The sequence below is a fragment of the Tursiops truncatus genome, chromosome 19 (assembly GCF_011762595.2).
Source record: "Tursiops truncatus isolate mTurTru1 chromosome 19, mTurTru1.mat.Y, whole genome shotgun sequence".
In the NCBI taxonomy this organism is placed as follows: domain Eukaryota; kingdom Metazoa; phylum Chordata; class Mammalia; order Artiodactyla; family Delphinidae; genus Tursiops; species Tursiops truncatus.
In genome coordinates, this window is record NC_047052.1 from 27,854,718 (window position 1) to 27,874,704 (window position 19,987).

Below are 19,987 nucleotides of genomic sequence, written 5' to 3' on the forward strand. Positions count from 1 at the left end.
CCAATATTAGTTTGTACTGTACTGCAGCAAAGATCAAATTCTTCAAGCTTCTCTCATTTAAAAAAAAAAAAAAGCAATGCTCTATTCTCTAAAATCTAAAACAAAGCAGTTTAAAGTAGGTTTCCTGGGAGACACATGACAGATAGCAGCAAAACTTCCTAGCACCACCAAAGCTGGTAAAAGGGATACCAACACGAGCATGCACTGGGGCAGGACAGAGAATAGGAAGAAGCAGGAAGCAGAAAGGTGGGCTGTAAACCCTCAGGTTCTAGAATGAACACTGGATTGTCAGGACACCTGGGTTCCAGGAGGACTGCTCCACTCCCTTGCTTTGGCGTCTGGGCAAAGCACATATCCTTGGAGCCTCAGGTTCCCTTTGGCTGATGAAGGGGCTGTCCTAGACAATTTTGAGAGGTCCTCCCCAGCTCTGATTTTCTGCAATCATTGGTATTAAAAGAGCTTTAAACAGTTTACTGTTCAAAATATCGAATTTGATCTCACTACAGTACAGTAAAAACCAATGTATTGGAAATTTAAGAATATAACTAATATACCTAGTAGAATACACCTAATTTTGATCCATACTTGTTTATAGTAGGGAATAAGCTTAGCTAAAGGTTAACTTTAGTCTTTCTAAAAAATGGACTAATAAACTTTTCCATATGTTGGCATCTTACTCTCTCCATCAAATGGTAAGCTTGGAAGATGCTGCTGCTTGGCTGACCCAATGACCATTTCACATCCCTACCTCTCACTTCTACTCACTGCCACTCCCCACTCTGGCATATGGAGTTAAATATATCCAATGGTGTGCTGGTAAATGTTTAACAACTGGCTTGGGAAAGGGAACTTGACTTGTAGCGTTTGCTGGTTTCTGGTGTAAATATTCCCACCATGGCAGAAATCAAGCTATTCCAAGTAGTATCAACTAGATGGCAAATTTTCTGAAACTCTAACAATAGGTCCTCATGAGCTGACCCCTACACACTACCCTTTCCCAGCCTCTACTGCAGCTAGGAGTGGCCATGAACCCTGGTTCTAGCCAACCGGATGAAAGCACAAGCCTGGTAGTACATTCTGGCTTAGTGCAGTTTCTGCTTTTCCTGATAAAGGGAGAAAAAAGAGCCTGGCATGGCCTTTCAGCTTTCTCCCCTGAATGCAAACAGGCTGTCTAGAGCTGCAGCAATCAGCTTGTGAGCCCAAAGTAAGTGTCCGTGCTAAAAATGGTGGTATACAGAGACAAGGAGGTGCCTCTGATGGCACTGCAGAGCTACTGAATTAAGGCCCATACTCTCCACACCTGCAGACTTGTTAGGTGAGAAAAATAAATCGCTATTCAACCTACAGAAACTCAAGTTTTCTGTTACTCACAGCTGAAAGCATTCCTATCTGAAATGATTGAAAACCATCAGGTTATAGTAACAACAGACACGCTTACTGAGCAACTACTATATGCCAAGCACTGTCTTAATTTCTGTGTATTAACTCCACAACCCTATGAGATACATACTTTTATTATAACAATTTTACAGATGAAGACACCAAAGCGCACAGAAAGCACCCTGCCAGAGGTCACTCTAATAGGAAGTAGTGGAGCCGTGGTTTGTGCCCACAGCCTGGGGCCACACTGCCAGCCAGGGCAGCCTGGGGCAACTGTCCAAGGATGGCCATCGAAGAACAAGAGAGAGTAGCAGTTAGAAATCCTGGCTCCACTACTCACTAGCTATGTGATCTTGATTGAGTATATTGCTTCTTTTGAGCCTGGGTTTCTTTAGCTGTAACACAGGTGCAGCAATGGTATCTCCCTCATAGATTTGTGAAATAATCTTAAATTAACTGGGAAGAAAACAGTACTTATTTCACAAGGAGTAAGTAGGAATAAGTAGAAAGAGCTCACTGTCCAACATTTGACCAGTAAATGCTAGCTGTTACCACTTTTTAAATAAAAAATAAACCATAATGAACATGGGACTAAATCAGATGTTGAACAGTGGATAGATATCGACACTACAGAAACATAATCTAAGATATTTTCTTTGTGCTGGCTGGAAATTCTCATCTCACTCCTCTACAATGAAAACACATTCCTTGTAGGAAAAGAATCCCCCAGCAGCTCATTTTCTATTTCTGGACTAATTCTGAGTGTTCCCAGTAACACTGCATTTGAGGACTGTTCTATAATGTGGCCATCTTTCTGGAACAGAACTCTCTGAAAGTTGATGATCCCCGAGTCTCTTGAAAGAACAGAGCACTAAGCCTGTTAATTCCAGTAACCTAACTGGGGGGAATAAATGGGGAGGAGAGGGGGAATGGCGCTAAACACTTCTGCAAGGACACAGTTGTTTCAGCTAAATATACATAAACAGCCTTGAGAAATATTTTCCAGTACTACTAAAAACCTAATTTTAAAAAGTAGTTGGTTTTTCGGCCTTCAAATTTCCATTTAAATTAATTTTGCCTAATGCCCTTGTTTTCAAACGTACCTTTCCTTCATTTGCCCTTGGCTGAGCCTCTATTTCACCACACACAAAGTCAGTTATCCATCAACAGGATGTGTACATGCACATTCCTGAGCAGAGGAACCAGCAAACATTCAATGGAATTTCAAAGCCAGGAGCTGCTAGAGGGCGGGGAAAGGAGACGCCGGTATGCTGTGTGGGAATAACATTCCAAACTCTTCAGGTTTTCTCTGTATTGGGGCCTGATCGGAGCACAGTGGGGATAACAGAAGCACAGAATCAGAGACCAGAAAGGCAGGGAAGATGGGTAGGCAGGGCCAGAGAGAACAACAAGGGGCTCACCCAGGAGTCTGGAGATAATGTGAAGAAACAGCAGTCTCTGGGAGCACAGACATGAGAAGGGTCTTCTCAGTGTACCTGGTGTGCCCCAAACAGCCATTTTCTAAGTGAACATTCCTGAACAGGCAGGATGTGGTTGGAGAGTGGCAGGAGGGAACTGAAAGCTTTTATCAAGCAATACTTTTGTACATAACATATCCAGGGATGAATAAATCTCTTTTCCCAAGGAGAGCACATTCCAGGCAGGGAAAAATGAATGTAGCACTCACTTCTAGCAAAACAAGTACAGAGTAAAAAGAAAATGTGATGATACTACAGAAGAAAGAGAGTTTTTAATTTCCAAGTGGAATGTTTTGGCTTTATGTAAGCAAAACAGAACCAAAGTAATTAATGTACAATAGTTGGCTACAGTATCTGTACACAGAAGCCCAGTACTACCAGAAAAAACACTGACTGGGCACCAGAAGACCCAGGTTCTAAATGCAACCCAACTGTGTGACCTTGGGTAATGACATCTAACTTTTCTGGAGCATCATTCTCCATGGAGAAAACGGACAGAATACTTGGGTCATTTATACAATGAAATCTATTACGGCCAATAAAAAATGACAGACACCTACATGTACTAACCTAGAAAAAGCTCCAAAATAAGTTAAAAAAAATCAAAACATAATGCTAAGTAGAATCATTTATTATATAAAATGGTGCCGTTTATGGAGTAAATTGATAATAAACTGATCAGATGGACATATACGTATAAATGTGCACATAAATACCTGAGAGGGAATTGGAAGGATAGAATGTCAGAGGTTATGTTTGGGTTGGGGGTAGAGGAGAGCAGCTGAATTTTCACAATCTCTATCTCTATCTCTACCAGTAGAACGCTGTGCAAGAAGGTGTTCATGTGATATATCCTGATGTCAAAATGAAGGGCCCGTTGAGTTGTGTTCCTTAAACTTCTTTTTGAAAGAGCAGCTGAGCACTTTCTATACTTGAAATCCTACTCAAATTCCAATACATGAAACAAATTAGGAAACTACCAGGGAGCCATAAAATACAGCTTGGAATCATCTAGTCTGGGGTTTTCAAACTCATACTGTCAGTCTATATTTCTACTGTATTCCATCAAATCTAATACACCATCAACTGCAAGGCATCATGTTATTTATGTACCATTAGGAAAGAAAAATGCGGACAAACTATGACACACCACTGAATTTAAGGTGTATCCTGATTTCAGAGATGTTAAAATATAGAAAAGATGTGTAACTGGGAATTGGTGAAATATGGTATTAAGTCAGTGATCAAAATTAGAGACTACATTCAACACACACTGTTCACACATCACATCATTATCTGTAATGACTAAGCTACAATTTAGCTTCTCTACTGAGCCTATTGCTTGCTAGGCTGAGCCATTTTCCAGACAACACATTAAAGCAATACATTAAAGCAACGTCCACTGACTATGTCTAATATCAGTACAGCCACGACACACTGAGGCTAGGTAAAAATTTACTTTTAAATGTTGCCTAAGATATATCAAGGATTCTCAACGATGCTCAAAGCCCGTAGTGTCATGCAAGGAGCGCAGACGGGGGGGGGGGGGGGGGGGGGGGGGGGGGGTGGTGTTCTTCCCCACAGGCCAGACGCAAGGACTAGGGTATGAGAGTTCTTAGCCAGGAGTCTCTTTCTTGCTTCAAAGCACATCATTTTTATTCAGACTACAACCTGGAAAGTTATTAACAATCTTTCGATTCCTACCTTTCTTTAAAAATTATACCTTTTTCTTCAATGATATCCTAAGGAAATTAACTTCCCAAATTGAATTTATGCTACTGAAGCATCATTTCCCTTATTAAAACTTGCCAGGAATAGATATTACTAACGTGTTGTTGCTCTTCTGTTATTGGAAGGCTTGGGGGAAAAATGATTCAGGAACCACCATCTCCTACTTCATTTTTGCTTAAAAATAAAAGCCTCAAGCCTCTCTTCATATTAAATTAACCAAATTTGGACATTTTCCTTCAAATATAAGGTCAGCTCAAAATGACTGGAAGCCTCTTTCCTAGCTAATGACTCTTTGGATTCCAACAACCTTATTCTTGACAATAAAGTGCCCAGGAAAGAATGGTTTAGATGGCAAGTCATACTTTAATTATTTCTTCTACTTATGTCCTGAGATTTTTTTTCATTCCTAGTGACTTTATAGGTCAAGGGACACTTAAAAAGGGATAGATCCATATTAAAATGATAAAAATAAACTTAATAGTGTGTAGCTTACCAAATACCAGCCGCCACCATAAAGAGTGCTGCGATATGCTGAGCGTGCACTCTATATCAGCTCTGGGCCAGGCACCTTACACACGTTCTATGTTCCTTCCAACGGTTCTTCAAGAGAGGCCTTTTACAATGAGGATGAGAACAGGGAGGTTCCCGGGAGAGCCCCGGGAACTTAGGCCTGCAGAATTCCAAAGCCTGTCTCAGGCCTTCACACTCTGCGGTTTCTTACAAAGAGGGCAGAGAAGGTGCCTGCCCAAGTGGAGATAATACCACCTTTCCATCATTTTGAAGAAAATTACACGGAAAAAACCTGTAAAAACATGGTTCTTCCATATATCCACCAGAACGGTTGAACTGAAAAAGACAAAAAATACCAAGTGTGGCAAAGGTATGGAACAAAGAGAATTCTCATAGTGCTGGTGGGAGGGTACACTAAGAAACTGTTTTGGAACAGTGTTGAACATATGTGTACCCTCTGTCCCAGCAACTGCCTGCTTAGATGTGCCCAATGGATGTGCAAACGTATGTTCACCAAAAGACAGGTACAAGAATGCTCTCAATAGCACTCTTTATAAAAGCTAAGAACTGGTAACTATCCAAATGTCCATCAACATCAGAATGGATAAACAGATTGCAGTCATACTATTCGGCCATGAGAATGAATAGTCTTCAACTACATGTAACAATATACAGAATGTTAAGCAAAAGCCAGAAACAAGAGTACATACCATATGACTCCATTTACACAGAGTTTAAAAACAGGCAAAAATCTATGACATCAGAAGTTAGGACAGTGTTTCTTTTGGTGGTGGTGGTGAGGGGTGGTGAATGAAAAGGCACAGAACAGGGGATGCTGGGATGCCAACAATGTTGTTTCTTCATCTGGGTGTGTTCCCTTTTGGTATATTCATTGAGCTGTATACTTAAGAAGTGCATACTTTTCTATATATATGTTATACTTCAGGAAAAAAGTTCAAAACAGCAACAAACAACAAAACCTACAAGGTTCCAGAAATGGCAGTTCCCTGGATTATCTGAAGAACCATCTGCATCATTTGCCAGCTTTTTCAGCAAAGCTATCCACTCCGCTAGGTGTCACAACAGACAACAGCAAAAGCATCAATAACTCCCTTCCAAGAGGGAGGACTCGAGGTCAAGGAAGCAGAGTCTACTAAATAGATTAGTCTATTTTAAGACAAGAGCAATCAAGAAAGAATATCTCATTAGCAGCTTATAATTACTTCCAAATCCCAATGCAGACTACAACCTATTAACACAATTTTAAAAAATGAAGTTTATAAAACCATGAGCTGTTCTACTTATCTGCCCAGACTCACAAGAAATTGAGAAAGAAACATTAGGCTAGCCAAGGATTTTATACATTAGCTCTTTTTTCCCAAAGACTCTACTCTTCTTTGAAATCTTTGAGTCTAAGAAATGTGGAACAGGGTCATTAATGAGTAATTTCCTAAGATAAATGACTTTAGCATCTATTTATTTGGGGGGCTAATTTAATAGAAAAACTGGGTTTTTAAATCAGGAGCAAATTTGTAGATACAGGGTGTGTGAAGCTACCCTGCAGGCATGACACACTGCCAAGCTACCCACCTTCGACCCAGACTTCAACAGAACGATGGCCTAGAAGCCAACAGTCCTGGATCTCACCAGCATATTACACATCTCTCTGAGCCTTAGTTGTCCTATCTCCCATGAGAAAAGAATGCTAGCTAGTTAAGAAACAACTTCTGGTAAAAAGATTTATCAGGAAGCACTGGCAATATTACTTGAAATGTCTAACGCTATAATTTTTGTGACATTATAATTTTTAACTTGCACCTCCAAATTATCTGAAACTACTTACTTTAAAACAATAGTAAGGGACGCCCATTATGAGTCAGGTGCTTTATGTTATCACTAATCTTCCCAATAATCCCATTTCACCAATGAAGACATTAAATGTCTGCAGGATTAAATAACTTGGATGAGGTCTCAGAACTAGTCAGTGGTGAAGCTAGGATCTGAACCCCAGGGCTGTTCTCTCCCCAGCACCAGCGTGGTAAATGTGTGGTTAAGTCACAGCTCCCACTGGCACAAGGGCAGACATCACTAATCAAGCACGACACACTTTCCTGCTGATCCCAAGATGCAGCCTCAAATCCCTCTCAGGAAAGATCTCCAGGATAAATAAGTGAAAAAAACATGATATAGAACAGAGCATATAGTAAAATAACTTTTGTGTAAGAAGGAGGGAAGATAATATATTGCCTTGTATTCATATAAAGAGACTCGAAATATTACACAAGAAAGTAATAATAGTGATTACTTCCAGGGAGAGGCAAAGTGGGGAGGGAATGAGCTTCTGGGGACAGGGTTCTTTAGTTCTTGAGTCATATGAATACATTGCCTTTAAAAAAATTAGATTTTAGGGCTTCCCTGGTGGCGCAGTGGTTAAGAATCTGCCTGCCAATGCAGGGAACACAGGTTCGAGCCCTGGTCTGGGAAGATCCCACATGCCGTGGAGCAACTAAGCCCTACTTAGTTGGGCTTAAGCCCAACTACTGAGCCTGCACATCTGGAGCCTGTGCTCTGCAACAGGAGAAGCCGCGACAGTGAGAGGCCCACGCACCGCGATGAAGAGTGGGTCTCGCTCACCGCAACTGGAGAAAGCCCTCGCACAGAAATGAACACCCAACACAGCCAAAAAATAAATAAATAAATTTATTTTTTATAAAAAGAATTAGATTTTAAAGAGGAGAAACCCCTCAACTTAGCACCACCACCAATCAATGAACACTGGCAATTAAAATAAACCCTATTAAACATACCCACTCTAAAATCACACTGTTTCAACATATCCCTAATACTCTGGTTAGCACAAAGTTAGCTAAGGCCAAATGATTTATTCAACAAATATTTCTAGAGCATCTAATATGTTCCAGGGACTCTTCTAGGCACTGGAGATATGAGTAAACACAACAAACAAAAATCCTTACCTTCATGGAGCTTACATTCTACTGTGAGAAACAGACAGTAAGCAATACAAAGACATAAAACACATACAATGGTTTAAAGTGAAGAAGTACTAAAAAGAAAAATATAGGGCTTCCCTGGTGGTGCAGTGGTTGAGAGTCCGCCTGCCGATGCAGGGGACATGGGTTCGTGCCCCGGTCCGGGAAGATCGCACCTGCCGCGAAGCAGCTGGGCCCATGAGCCATGGCCGCTGAGCCTGCGCATGTGGAGCCTGTGCTCCGCAACGGGAGAGGCCACAGCAGTGAGAGGCCCGCGTACCACAAAAAAAAAAAAAGAAAAAAGAAAAAAGAAAAATATAGCAAGAAAAGGGGATACAGAAAGTGCTGAATGGGGAAAGGTTGGTTTGGATTTCAGATATCAAGGCCCTGGAAGGCCTCACTGAGATGGCACTGGGTAATATGTGAAGAAAGTGAGGGAGACAGCCATGCAGTTATTTGGGGGAAGAGCCTTCTAGGCACAAGCAACAGGAAGCCCAGAGGACCTGAGGCAGGAGCAAGCCTACCCGGTTCGTTCAAGGAACCTGCAACGAGCTTCTTTGGCTGGAGCAGCAAGAGCAACAGGAGCAGAATAACTTGAGCTGCGAGAGGCAACAAGACCAGGTCAGGTAGGGACTTAGAGATCATGGTAAAGACTCTGGCTTTCACTGCAAGTGAGATGGGTGTCACTGGAGGATCGCGAACGGAGGAGTGACACGATCTAGCCTGTGTCTTAATAGCGTCACTCTGGCTGTTGTGTTGAAAAGACTGTACAAGGGCAAAAGCAGGGAGACCAGTGTGGCTGACAACCTCTAAGATGGCTCCCAATAATCCCCACTTCCTGGGATCCGAGCCCTCGTTTAATCCTCTCTCCTTGAGCACAGGCTGAATTTAGTGACTTACCTTGATCAAAGCAAAGCGACAGGATATTACTTTCAAGATTAAGTCACGGAAAGACCGTGGTTTCTGCCTTGGGGGCCCTTTAGCTCTTCCTTGGATCCCTCACTCTTGCTCCAGGGGAAGCAAACTACCATGCTGTGAGCAACAGAAGAGAGACCCACATGACAAGGAACTGACGTCCCTAGCCAAGAGCCAGAGGGGACCTGAGGCTTGCCAAGAGGAATGTGAGTGAGCCTGGGAGTGGATCCTCCCCGAGTTTAGCCCTGCAATGAGTGTTGCCTCAGCCAACATCTTGACCACAGCCTCAAGAGACCCTGAACTATTTCTGGTAAATGCAGCTAAGCTAAATGATTGTTTTCAGCCACTACGGTTTGGAGTGATTGGTTACATAGCAATAGATAATGGAAAAACCAGTTAGGAGGTTAGTCCAATAATGTGAACAAGAGATGATGGTGACTTGGACCAGAGTGCTAACAGCAGATGTGGTAAGAAGTGGTTGGATTCTGGGTATATTTTGAGAGCAGGGTTAAGTAAATTTGCCAACACGTAAGAGAGTCTAGGTGAGAGAAAGGGAGGACAAAAATAAATCTGAGGTGTTTGATCTGAGCAAGTGAAAAACTGCAACTGCCCTTTATGAAGAGGATAAACTCTGAGAAAAGAAGGTTGATGCCAGGAGGGAGTTGAGGGCAGTTGCTACCATGACTCAATTCTAAACATGTTTAGCTTGATGGCTCTGAGACATCTGAGTACAGCCAAGAAGGCCACTAGAAAAATGAGTCTGGGGGTGTTTGGGGCTGTGATATAAATTTAAGTCTTCAAGTACATAGATGGTATTTAATACCACAAGCCCAGATGAGATCAATGGGGCAGTGACTGAGGAAGAAACAAGAACAGGTCAAGGACTGAGTCCTGGGACACACAAACACCTAGGAGTCAAGGAATTTGAGGAAAATTCAGCAAAAGAGGCTGAGCAGAAGCAGCCAGACATGTTGGAGGAAATCCAGGCAAATGCGGGCATCTGGAAGGCAATGAAAAGAGGGGTTCAAGGAGGAGACAGTGATCAACCGTGCCAGGACTGTCAGTAGTCAAGCAGACAACCATTCTCTGACCTCACAGTTTTCATCGTGGTTTACCTTCTGGACTCAACCTACCTCGCTTTCTTGAGTAAAGTCAAGGGCATCTTCTCCCGATGCCAGCAGGGTGTGGAGAATCCGCTGTTTCACTTGCTCCCACTCAACCAGCATTGACTCTCGATGGTACTCCTCAGCCATGCCAAAGGTCTGTTGGAGAGGAGCAGAGAGAGATGACCCAAATGAGAAGACAAAGAACACGGTTTCCCTTGAAGCGCAACAGAAATTCAAAGCCCTCCAGATCTGCCATCTTTCCATAAGTGGAGCAAAAGCAATCTATTTTAAATTATCCTTGAAGAATTTACTGACAACTGTTTGCAACATGCCCTATTTCATCAAGTCTAACACATTACATTTTTTTTTAATTGTGGCAAAATGCACTTAACAATAAAACTTACCATGTTAACCCTTTTTAAGTGTACAGTTCAGTGGTATTAAGTTCATTCACACGGCTGTGCAAACATCACCACCATACATCTCCAGAACTCTTTTCATCGTGCAAAAATGAAATTCTGCACCCATTAAACAATATCTTCATTCCCACCCTCCCCCAGTAACAGGCAACCACCATTCTACTTCTGTCTCTATGATTTTGACCACTTCTAGGTACCTCATGGAAGTGCAATCATACAGTATTTGTCTTCTTATGTCTGGCTTATTTCACTTAGCAAAATGTCCTCAAGATTCATCCATGTTATAGCATATACAGTCTCGTTCCTTTTTAAGGCTGAATAATACTCCACCGTATGTACACACCACATTTTGTTTATCCATTCATCTATCCATGGACACTTGAGTTGCTTCCAATTTTTGGTAATTGTGAATCGTGCTACTGTGAACATGGGTGTACAAATATCTCTTCAAATTCCTGCTTTCAATTCTTTGGGATACATACCCAGAAATGGAATTGCTGGATCAGATGGTCATACTGTTTAATTTTTTGAGCGATTGCATGTTTCCAAAGAGGCTGTACCATTTTTCATTCCATCAACAGTGCACAAAGGTTCCAATTTCTCTACATCCTCTCCAATACTCACTATTCTCTGGGTTTTTTTTGATTGCAGCCATGCTAATGGGTGTGAGGTGATAACTCATGGTTTTGATTTGCATTTCTCTAATAAGTAGTGATGCTGAACATCTTTTCATGTGCTTATTAAGATAAATATCTTCTTAAAACCTCTGAAATTAGGCTACATATTACAATTGATAGCATGTCAAAAGCTTAAATTGAAGTACTTTTTCTTTGTAGTACATAAAATAATGACGGATTATAAAGTCAATGGTATCTTAAGATTTAACGAGCCTCTAAGATAAGACAGAAAGTAAGATTCTCCCAGTGTATTTTTTTAAGAAACAGTAATATCTTCATATGAGGAAGCAAATCAGTAAAAGAAAAAACAGAGCCTTTTGCAATTAGGTTTCCTATCAGTCTTCTCAAAGTCACTACTGAAATGTCTGGCAAACCTCACTTCTATCTGCTGGTGACACAGCAGGTTGCCAAAACAAAGGCACTCAGAAGGAAAAGAAAAAAAGAGAAAGAAGGAAAACAAAGAAAAGAGGAAGGGGGGCTTCCCTGGTGGTGCAGTGGTTAGGAATCTGCCTGCCAATGCAGGGGATATGGGTTCAAGCGCCGGTCCGGGAAGATCTCCCATGCCTAGGAGCAACTAAGCCTGTGCACCACAACTACTGAGCCTGTACTCTAGAGCCTGCGTGCCACAACTACTGAAGCCCATGTGCCTAGAGCCCGTGCTCCATAACAAGAGAAGCCACTGCAGTGAGAAGCCCGTGCACCGCCACGAAGAGTAGCCCCGCTCACCACAACTAGAGAAAGCCCTCCGTTGCACGCAGCAACAAAGACCCAACACAGCCAAAAATAACTAAAAAAAAAAAAAAATTCTAGGAGAGTGGTTAAAGAAAAGAGGAAGGGAAGAAGGAAGGCAGAAAATACACACACACACACCCCCCCCAAAAAAACAGGAAAAAAAAAAAAAACCCAAACAAAAGCAAAACCAAAACCCCTCTGAGGAGGAGATTAAAGCAACTTATAGAGACATACTGAATCATAACCATTCTTAGCCTATTATTCTTCAATTGGCAGACCAGGTTTCCCATGAGCTTAAGCCCACTTCTCAAAAAGCCATTTCATTTACAATCAGATTGGCATCTAATTAGGCAGCACCAAGAGTATGAGTATTAGTAATGCCTGCTTTATTTTGGCAATGCAGATAATTTATACTGATAATATTCATATATATGAGCTCTGGGAAACTATCAGAAAAATCATATACCCTTTCTACAAATGGGATGTTTGAGTGTGGACCAATATTTATTAAAATGTGAAAAAGAGAACAGAAACCCACAAAAATGATTAGGAAGAAGGTTGGCACATCTTGCAAATTTGATTTGGTCCATCTATCAATGGATCTCTTTTCTAATATGTATTGTAAAGACAAAAAAAGAAATGGCTATCAAAAACTTTAAAAACAGTCTTTCATCTGGTTTTCTTCCCACTGAAGGTCAGGCAGAATGGACCACTCCAAGTCGCCTGGATTGAAAAATATACCCGGAGAAAAATCATTTTCTCTTGCTACATTAGTGACCTTAAACATGAAAGCTATGCATTTTGAACAGAGAAAAGTATGCTGGAATAGAGAGGTGGGGTAGAGGTGAGGGGAAAAGGTAGTTTCCCTAGAAGCTATCCAGAAATAGTGCACATGTTGAACCACATTTCTTCTAAAACTCTTCCATTTAGTGGGCATCCACCTCCTTAACCTTGAACCTGTCCCAGAAAGGGAAAATAAGAGGGTCATGGGGCAGGAGGACCAGGGAGGGCTGAAATAAGGAGGTGGAGGGCTGGCATACCATACAGCTTTGCAAACTTGTAATAGGAAGTGAGGCACTGACTAAGCACTGCCACTGACCCAGGACACCACAGTGTCACAAGAATTTTTCTTAAGGGTAAGTCCTCTGGCTGATAACGAATAGCAGAGCACTAAAGGCAATTGAAGAAAACACAATCTGTCTCAGAGACACTGTTGATGAGGATGGCAGGGGCAGACTTCCAGCATCACGTAAGGGTCAGGGCGACAACAGTGGGAATTAACCATCCCCTGTTAATCAAGCTGCCCACCTGTGTGCCAAGAGCTCCTGCTTCAAGAACACAGGAAATACTCTGAAAACTGGCAGCTTTCTGGGCTCAAATCCTCAGATGTATCTGAGAAATATGCCAGGCTACTCATTTAGAAACGGCTCCACAACCTGAACAAACGGCACTGTCGTTCCATTCATCATTAGTGTGATAAGGAGCTTCAAATAAAAATAAATGGCCCAACATTAAAATTCTCTTCCCATCACCATGCCACCCCCAGCTTATCTTAATTACATTAGAGATAATGGAACATCCAATTTGTGGGCTAATCAGGGATGATCAGCCACCCATCTGCCCTCTTCCAGTCTATTCCCTTTAGACCCACATCTGAACCACCAGATCAGGTGCAAAGGAGAATGTCAACCAGAGGAGCTAATGAGAGAGAATCAACAGAGCTACTCAAAAGAGCTAAGAACTAAGAGAAAAGGAGGACAGTGAGGGTCTGAGACAAGGTGAGAGACAGGAATAGCAGGGATAAGGAAAGACAAACCACAGAAAATGACAAAGCAGTGGAGAAACTATTATAAATTAAATCCGGGGACTTCCCTGGTGGCACAGTGGTAAAGACTCTGTGCTCCCAATTCAGGGGGTCCCGGTTCGATCCCTGGTCAGGGAACTAGATCCCACAGGCATGCTGCAACTAAGAGTTTGCATACCACAACTAAGACCCAGTACAACCAAAAAAAAAAAAAAAAATTGTCATTGTCAAGACAGGCAGACCTCAGATATATTAAAAAAAAAAAATTAAATCCGAATCTTTCAAGTTATGTGGGGAACTATATCTCTTTGAACATAGTTAAGAAAGGAAGGCAGGGAAAGAACTGGGCAACTGAATTAAGAACAGGTGGGGAGCACTCGAACCCCATTTTCATAAAGGGAAGAGGGCAACCTGCTTTCACTTCACACCCACTTATTATTGAGCTGTTGCTGGCGTTTAGAAACTCTACATATGTTCTGATAATGTTGTTCTGTTTTTGCTAGGATGCACCAAATGGGAAAAGATAGTACACATTTGTGGTTTTGTAGCTTGTTTTCTTGGCATTTCAGCAGGATATTGGCAAGTTATTCAAACGTGAAATTACCACCAATAATGCCAAAAAGCTGCTCACCTTTTTGTTTGAAAATGATTCTTGTTCAGCAGCAGCCTCTGGTGTCCAGACAGGTGAAAGGTTCCCCACCAGGGCCAGCTCCCAACACCGGAACATCTCCCTCACAAACACATATGCACACATTTTGCACTGTGGTATGTCACTTAAATGTTTTGGCTGGCTGCACATTCAGCCTCAATATGGCAAAACGTTCAGAGACTGCCAATTTCAGAAACACATTCCGCAGGGTAAATGGATTAATAAGGCTCGGTGGCATTCGACAATCCTAATTTAATTTCATCAGTCCTTTACAGCAGGAGAATCAATGTTGGTGAGTAACTCACTCCAAGTGTGAACCAAAAAAAACCTTAAAAAAAATATTTTCAGATCTGGATCAAGTGAATTTCTCTATTTCTAGGAATAAGTACTATTGCCAAAAATATAATTAATTAAATTTTAGGGAATTTTACTCTGATAATTAAACATATCAGTCATTTAAATAATGTCTCTGAAACATATTCTTATAAATTAGAGCTGGCAAGCCCCCCTGAGGCCCTATCTCACTCATATCAGCCCTACTTAGACATTTCCACCTGTATGGAATATTTTAATAAAGCACACTGAGAAGCAGCATTTTTTTTTTTTTTACTTTCTTATTTTTTGAACTACTTAAATAATACACAAATACATTTCACTTGATCTAAGGCTTACATAAGTAAACAGCAAAACAGAGATTCCCTTCACCCCTACTCCCTTGCAGAGACAGCTACTGCTTCCAGACTAATGTGAACCCTCTAGCCTCCTTCCTGGGAAAAGCTGCATTTTTAGAACCAACTCCACATGACACTAACCTTCCTCCTCCCTCCCTCCCCAAAAGACCCCCGGGGCCTGAAAATCTTACTCCATAATGGAATGTATTCTAAAGGTTTTGATCTTTTAGTCCTTGTCAAACAAATGGAGATACCTCACGTTAGTAAAGTAAATGATCTTTGACTATCTTGAGGGAATGCTTGCTGTGAAATATTGCTGCACATATCATGGCTGTTCTGGCTGACTTATTTACTATCCTCTCAAATATCAAGATGTTTTTTGTTTGTTTGTTTCAAAGAGCTTGGAGAAATTGTTAATTTAAAAGGTGGTGTAGAAAGTCAAATTGTGTGATAAAAGGAAAAGAAATTGAGGAAAATTATCAATATCATAATTGCTTTTCTGAACTGCTGATTCAGTAGAAACCAAAATACCATTTATACTGTAACAATGAAACCAAAGAATTGTCTGGCCTTTCCATTTTATGATTAACTTAATAATTAACTGACCAGCCCAGTGTTTCAGATGCAGTCACTAAATACACGTAGAGTTACGAGCATGGTATTTTCCTCAAAAATGGTTCCTGTAGAACTCCCTCTGGTGAACTATCAAGAGAGCTGGGCCTGGAACACAGAATCCAGTTTCTAGAACCTCCACGCCCCAGTATACACTGCTGCTCTCACAACAGTATACATATACATTTGGGTTCATTTCTTACCCTCTTCCGGGACTCTTCGATGGCAGACAGCAGGGCATTGTCCTTTTCATTCTTTAGGAAGCCCTAGGAAGGAGGAGAGAAATGACACAATTTAGGTTAAAATTAACAAAATTAACCTTCAAATAATCAAAAACACACTGTAGGAAAAAGAAGAAAACACCCGTAAGGATAACTGCTACCCTGCCTACCTTCACCCTCACAAAACTCTCTCAAGTTGAATATGGCCCATGTTATAGATACACCTTTGGCTATGCAGCCAGTCACAGTGCCTGTAACTGTTCCTCAGTCTATATTTCTCTGTTGTTTTCAGTTAATTCTTCAATTTCTTACTAACACTGAGGAAGGCATCAGCCATCCCTTTGTTTGGGTGTTTTTCACTTGTTTGTCAATGGCTGGGATACCTGAAAAATCATTTATTTATGCTTTTCTTCTGGGGTTGTGCTACGTGCACTCCCTATTTCAGGCCTGATGACACCTGCTGCTTATTTAATACAGGTGGGGTGAAGAGGAACTGGCCCACAAGGCTGGTTTAATACACACAGGGTTAAATGTCTGCAAAATGCAACTTCATGATAACACAACAGACCTAGTTTTACATCATGGTCCCCCATTTACTACTTGCATGGGTGACGATTTTAGACAAGTCACCCAGATTCTCTAAACCTTAGCTTATTCATATGTAAAATGAATATTAAATGAGACAATGTAATCAAGTGCTTGGCCCAAGGCTCAATACATGTAGCTCTAGCATTAGTATTGATTAGATCTAGATCTGTTGGCGACATTAAAGAAAGATGCCCAGGGTGACTTCCTAGTTGCTATTCATTGTCCTCATTGCTCAACCTGAGATCCTGGGGAGGAGGACAAGGGACAGATGCAGACAGAGTGGGCTTCCATGCTGATGCCTTGCCATTCACACAGGGGTGAAGCTTTCTCCCCACAGCCTGGGATGTGGGGGCCAAGTAGGAAAGGAAGATGATCCATTAACTAATAAGTAGAGATCAAACTCTTGGTTGTAATACAAAAGATTCTGAGTCACCCTATACATTAGATCCACCTACACTATGGAATGCAAGGTACCTGCGTGTCAAGCACACTATGGGTGTATTTATACATGTCCCAAATCATCTGTTTTTTCAGAATCATGTTTTTGCTCTTTTTCTTTTAGGAACTCTTTGGGGGAATATAATACAAAGTAGAATTAAGCTAAAGTTTTTTTTTTGTTTGTTTTCTTTGGTTTTTTTTTGCGGTACGCAGGCCTCTCACTGTTGTGGCCTCTCCCGTTGTGGAGCACAGGCTCCGGACACGCAGGCTCAGCCGCCATGGCTCACGGGCCCAGCCGCTCCGCGGCATGTGGGATCCTCCTGGACCGGGGCACGAACCTGTGTCCCCTGCATCGGCAGGCGGACTCTCAACCACTGCGCCACCAGGGAAGCCCCTAAGCTAAAGTTTTTAAAGTGACATGCTAAATTTTAAAACATCTGACAGTTTTCTTGAAAGCTTACTTTCATGGTTAATTGATTAATTTATGGATCACTTATTTATATTTCAACAATTGTAACATTTTAGTGTATTTTGTTCAAACAGTCGCAGATATAAGTCTGTGATTCTTAAAACAAAACAAAACAAAACAGGGGTAGGGGGCTGGATAAGAGTGGGGACATATATTTAAATAAAATATTACTAATCTTCACAGGATTCTCCACATCTGTTGTTACATCCCAACCTGGGCAGTGCACTGGAATGGACAGAGACAATGGCCGGCAGCTCGGGGAACAGTTCCCTCATCGGCTCCTCCAGGGCAGTCCCTGAGGCAGCTCTCAGGCAGCTCTGAGGACACGACTCAGAGGCTGCTCCAAACACCTCTACTGATATTCGGTGGTGGGGACGCGGGGGAGGAGGGAAGCATCGGCCACTTGCTTCTAAAATAATGGCCTCAATAAACCAGAGCACATGAAGCTAGGACCCCACGTAATCCAATCAGAAGGGGGCAGCTTCTCACCACGTGCCTGTTTCTGGCCATTGCAAGGGAGCCAGACACGAAATCATGGGAAGGATTTTAATGGACCTTGTTCATACCCTTCTCAGCAAATGATTACATCAAGTCAACAAATCTTTATTATGATTTCCCTTTTTCTGAGCGGGTCTTCAGTGGCTAAAGCTAAAGGCAGTTTACAGTGTCACAGTTTATAAACAAAGCTATAGAACTTTTATCTTCGACTGCTGTTCCTGAACAAAGGGCATAGATTGTGATTTGTTGCACCCTTTCATGGCTGCTGCTGATGGCCAGAGTGGTGGTAATAACCACTGCCTGACAAGGCCTGGTCTCATTTTTTTCTTTTTGGCTGGGGTGGCAAGGAGTGTGCCAAGTGCCCCACCCCCTCTCTGGGCTTCTCTGCTCGTGCCAGTGACCAGCCCATCCCATTCTTTTAACTGCATCCGTGTCTGCGTATAACGCATATACACATAAACACAATTCAAACACAAATGCAAAGCAATAATCAGACACATTTGTTTAAAAGCAACATAATATTCTGTAAGAAACACAATTTCGAAATTTCTAAGAAATGAAATTTCAAGTAGTGGTTAAGAAAGAAAAAGAAGAAAAAAAGGCACTGCTTTGGGGGGCAGATTACTCTCTTCTTTATAAACCTACCTTCCAAAAATCTCACTTAATAAATTAAATGAAGCATTTGTGCATGAGAATCAAATTACAGACATCACCTACATATGAACAAAGATCATGAGCCACTATGCACCTCTACAACTGGGCTTTCTCTATAGCACAAACCAAGCCCACAAAATATATAGATTTTGAATTTTAATTTTTCATCCTTTGTTCCTTCTTTCATCATTTATTGCTTATGTAACCTATGTAAAATAGTCCCCTCCTATCATATTTTGTTTTTAAAAACAACGTATTAGTGACCTATCTTTTGAAAAGAATCTTAAATAATATACAGTCAGAATAGTGCTGGGATCCATGTGCCATCTAGTGGCAGTTAGTTTCTTGTAAAGAATATATACCTTAAGGAAGAACAACAAATTAAAGAACTAATAAGTTGGGCAAGAAAATACCTGCCTCAGCCCAAGTTTCCCATGGATCTCTTCTACTTCCCTTTTCCATGTGTGTGTTTCCTTTCCTTCCAGCTCCTCCTGTGAGGCACCTCTCAGGCCCCTCATCTCAGAGATATATTTTTATAGTTTATCAGAAAATGGGTTTTCTACAGCGGTGAGCTGGGGTGTGAACAGTGTACTAGGAGGTGCCCTCACTCATTGGGTGGGACTCCCTGCCACACTGAAGACTCTTGGTCAAAGCAAAGGCCCAACAGCTCACTTCCTACTTGGAGATGCCAGCCATCTAACTGACCCTCAGAGACACTCATCATTAATATCTCCTCTTTTTGCCAACAAGTGCTCCCACCCAGCCCTTCTACTGCTGGCCCACTCAATAAAGAACATTCCATAAACATCTGCAGGCCTGCTAAGTAAGATAACTACCCCTGACTTACCATCTGTATACCGCTCCTCTCTGCCAGAGTCCTGGAAACAGACCCTCTTCTAACTGACTCCTTGAATGGGTTTTGGTTTCAAGCTCTCTGTAACATATAATAGCTCCCATTCGAGAAGCAATCAAGGGCCAGACATTGCTCCAAGCAATTCAAAGACATTATTGCTAATCTTTTAACAATATGAAAGAGTAGACATGATCACTCCATTCTCCGCCCTCCCCCGCCAATCCCACTTTACAGGTAAGAAACAGATTTCAGCATTCAACTAACATGACAAGAGTTTCTGACCAGGAAGAGGCAGAGGCAGAATTCAGCTCTAACTCTCAAAAGACCAACTGTTTCTGAAATACTTAGGGAATAGTAAACTTCTAAATTTAGAAAATGAACATAAATTTCCTTTTATCTCTAAAAGGATGGGAGTCCAGGAGGGGAGCAAAATATCCTTAAATTTGTTTTCTTCATCAGTTATTAGTTCCCCTTTAGTTATTAGTTTATGATGAAGTTGAAGGCTCAGAGAATACTAATTCTTATATCAGTACTAGTAAGAGCTAACACTTATATGGATATGGTGATTACTTTGTGCTAAGTGTGTTACACA

General features: G+C 41.6%; 1 protein-coding gene across 8 annotated transcripts in view; it reads right to left on the reverse strand.

Annotated features, from left to right (window-relative positions):
* Nucleotides 1-19,987, reverse strand: part of NUP93 (nucleoporin 93) — a 102,952-nt gene that overhangs the window by 23,237 nt on the left and 59,728 nt on the right. For all 8 annotated transcript variants that reach the window (XM_019935789.3, XM_019935787.3, XM_019935788.3 and 5 more), the window contains 2 exons: nt 15,878-15,940; nt 10,138-10,266 (listed from right to left, as the gene is read on the reverse strand). In XM_019935789.3, the coding sequence (XP_019791348.2) occupies nt 10,138-10,266; nt 15,878-15,940 (192 nt within the window). The remainder of the gene's footprint in view (nt 1-10,137; nt 10,267-15,877; nt 15,941-19,987) is intronic.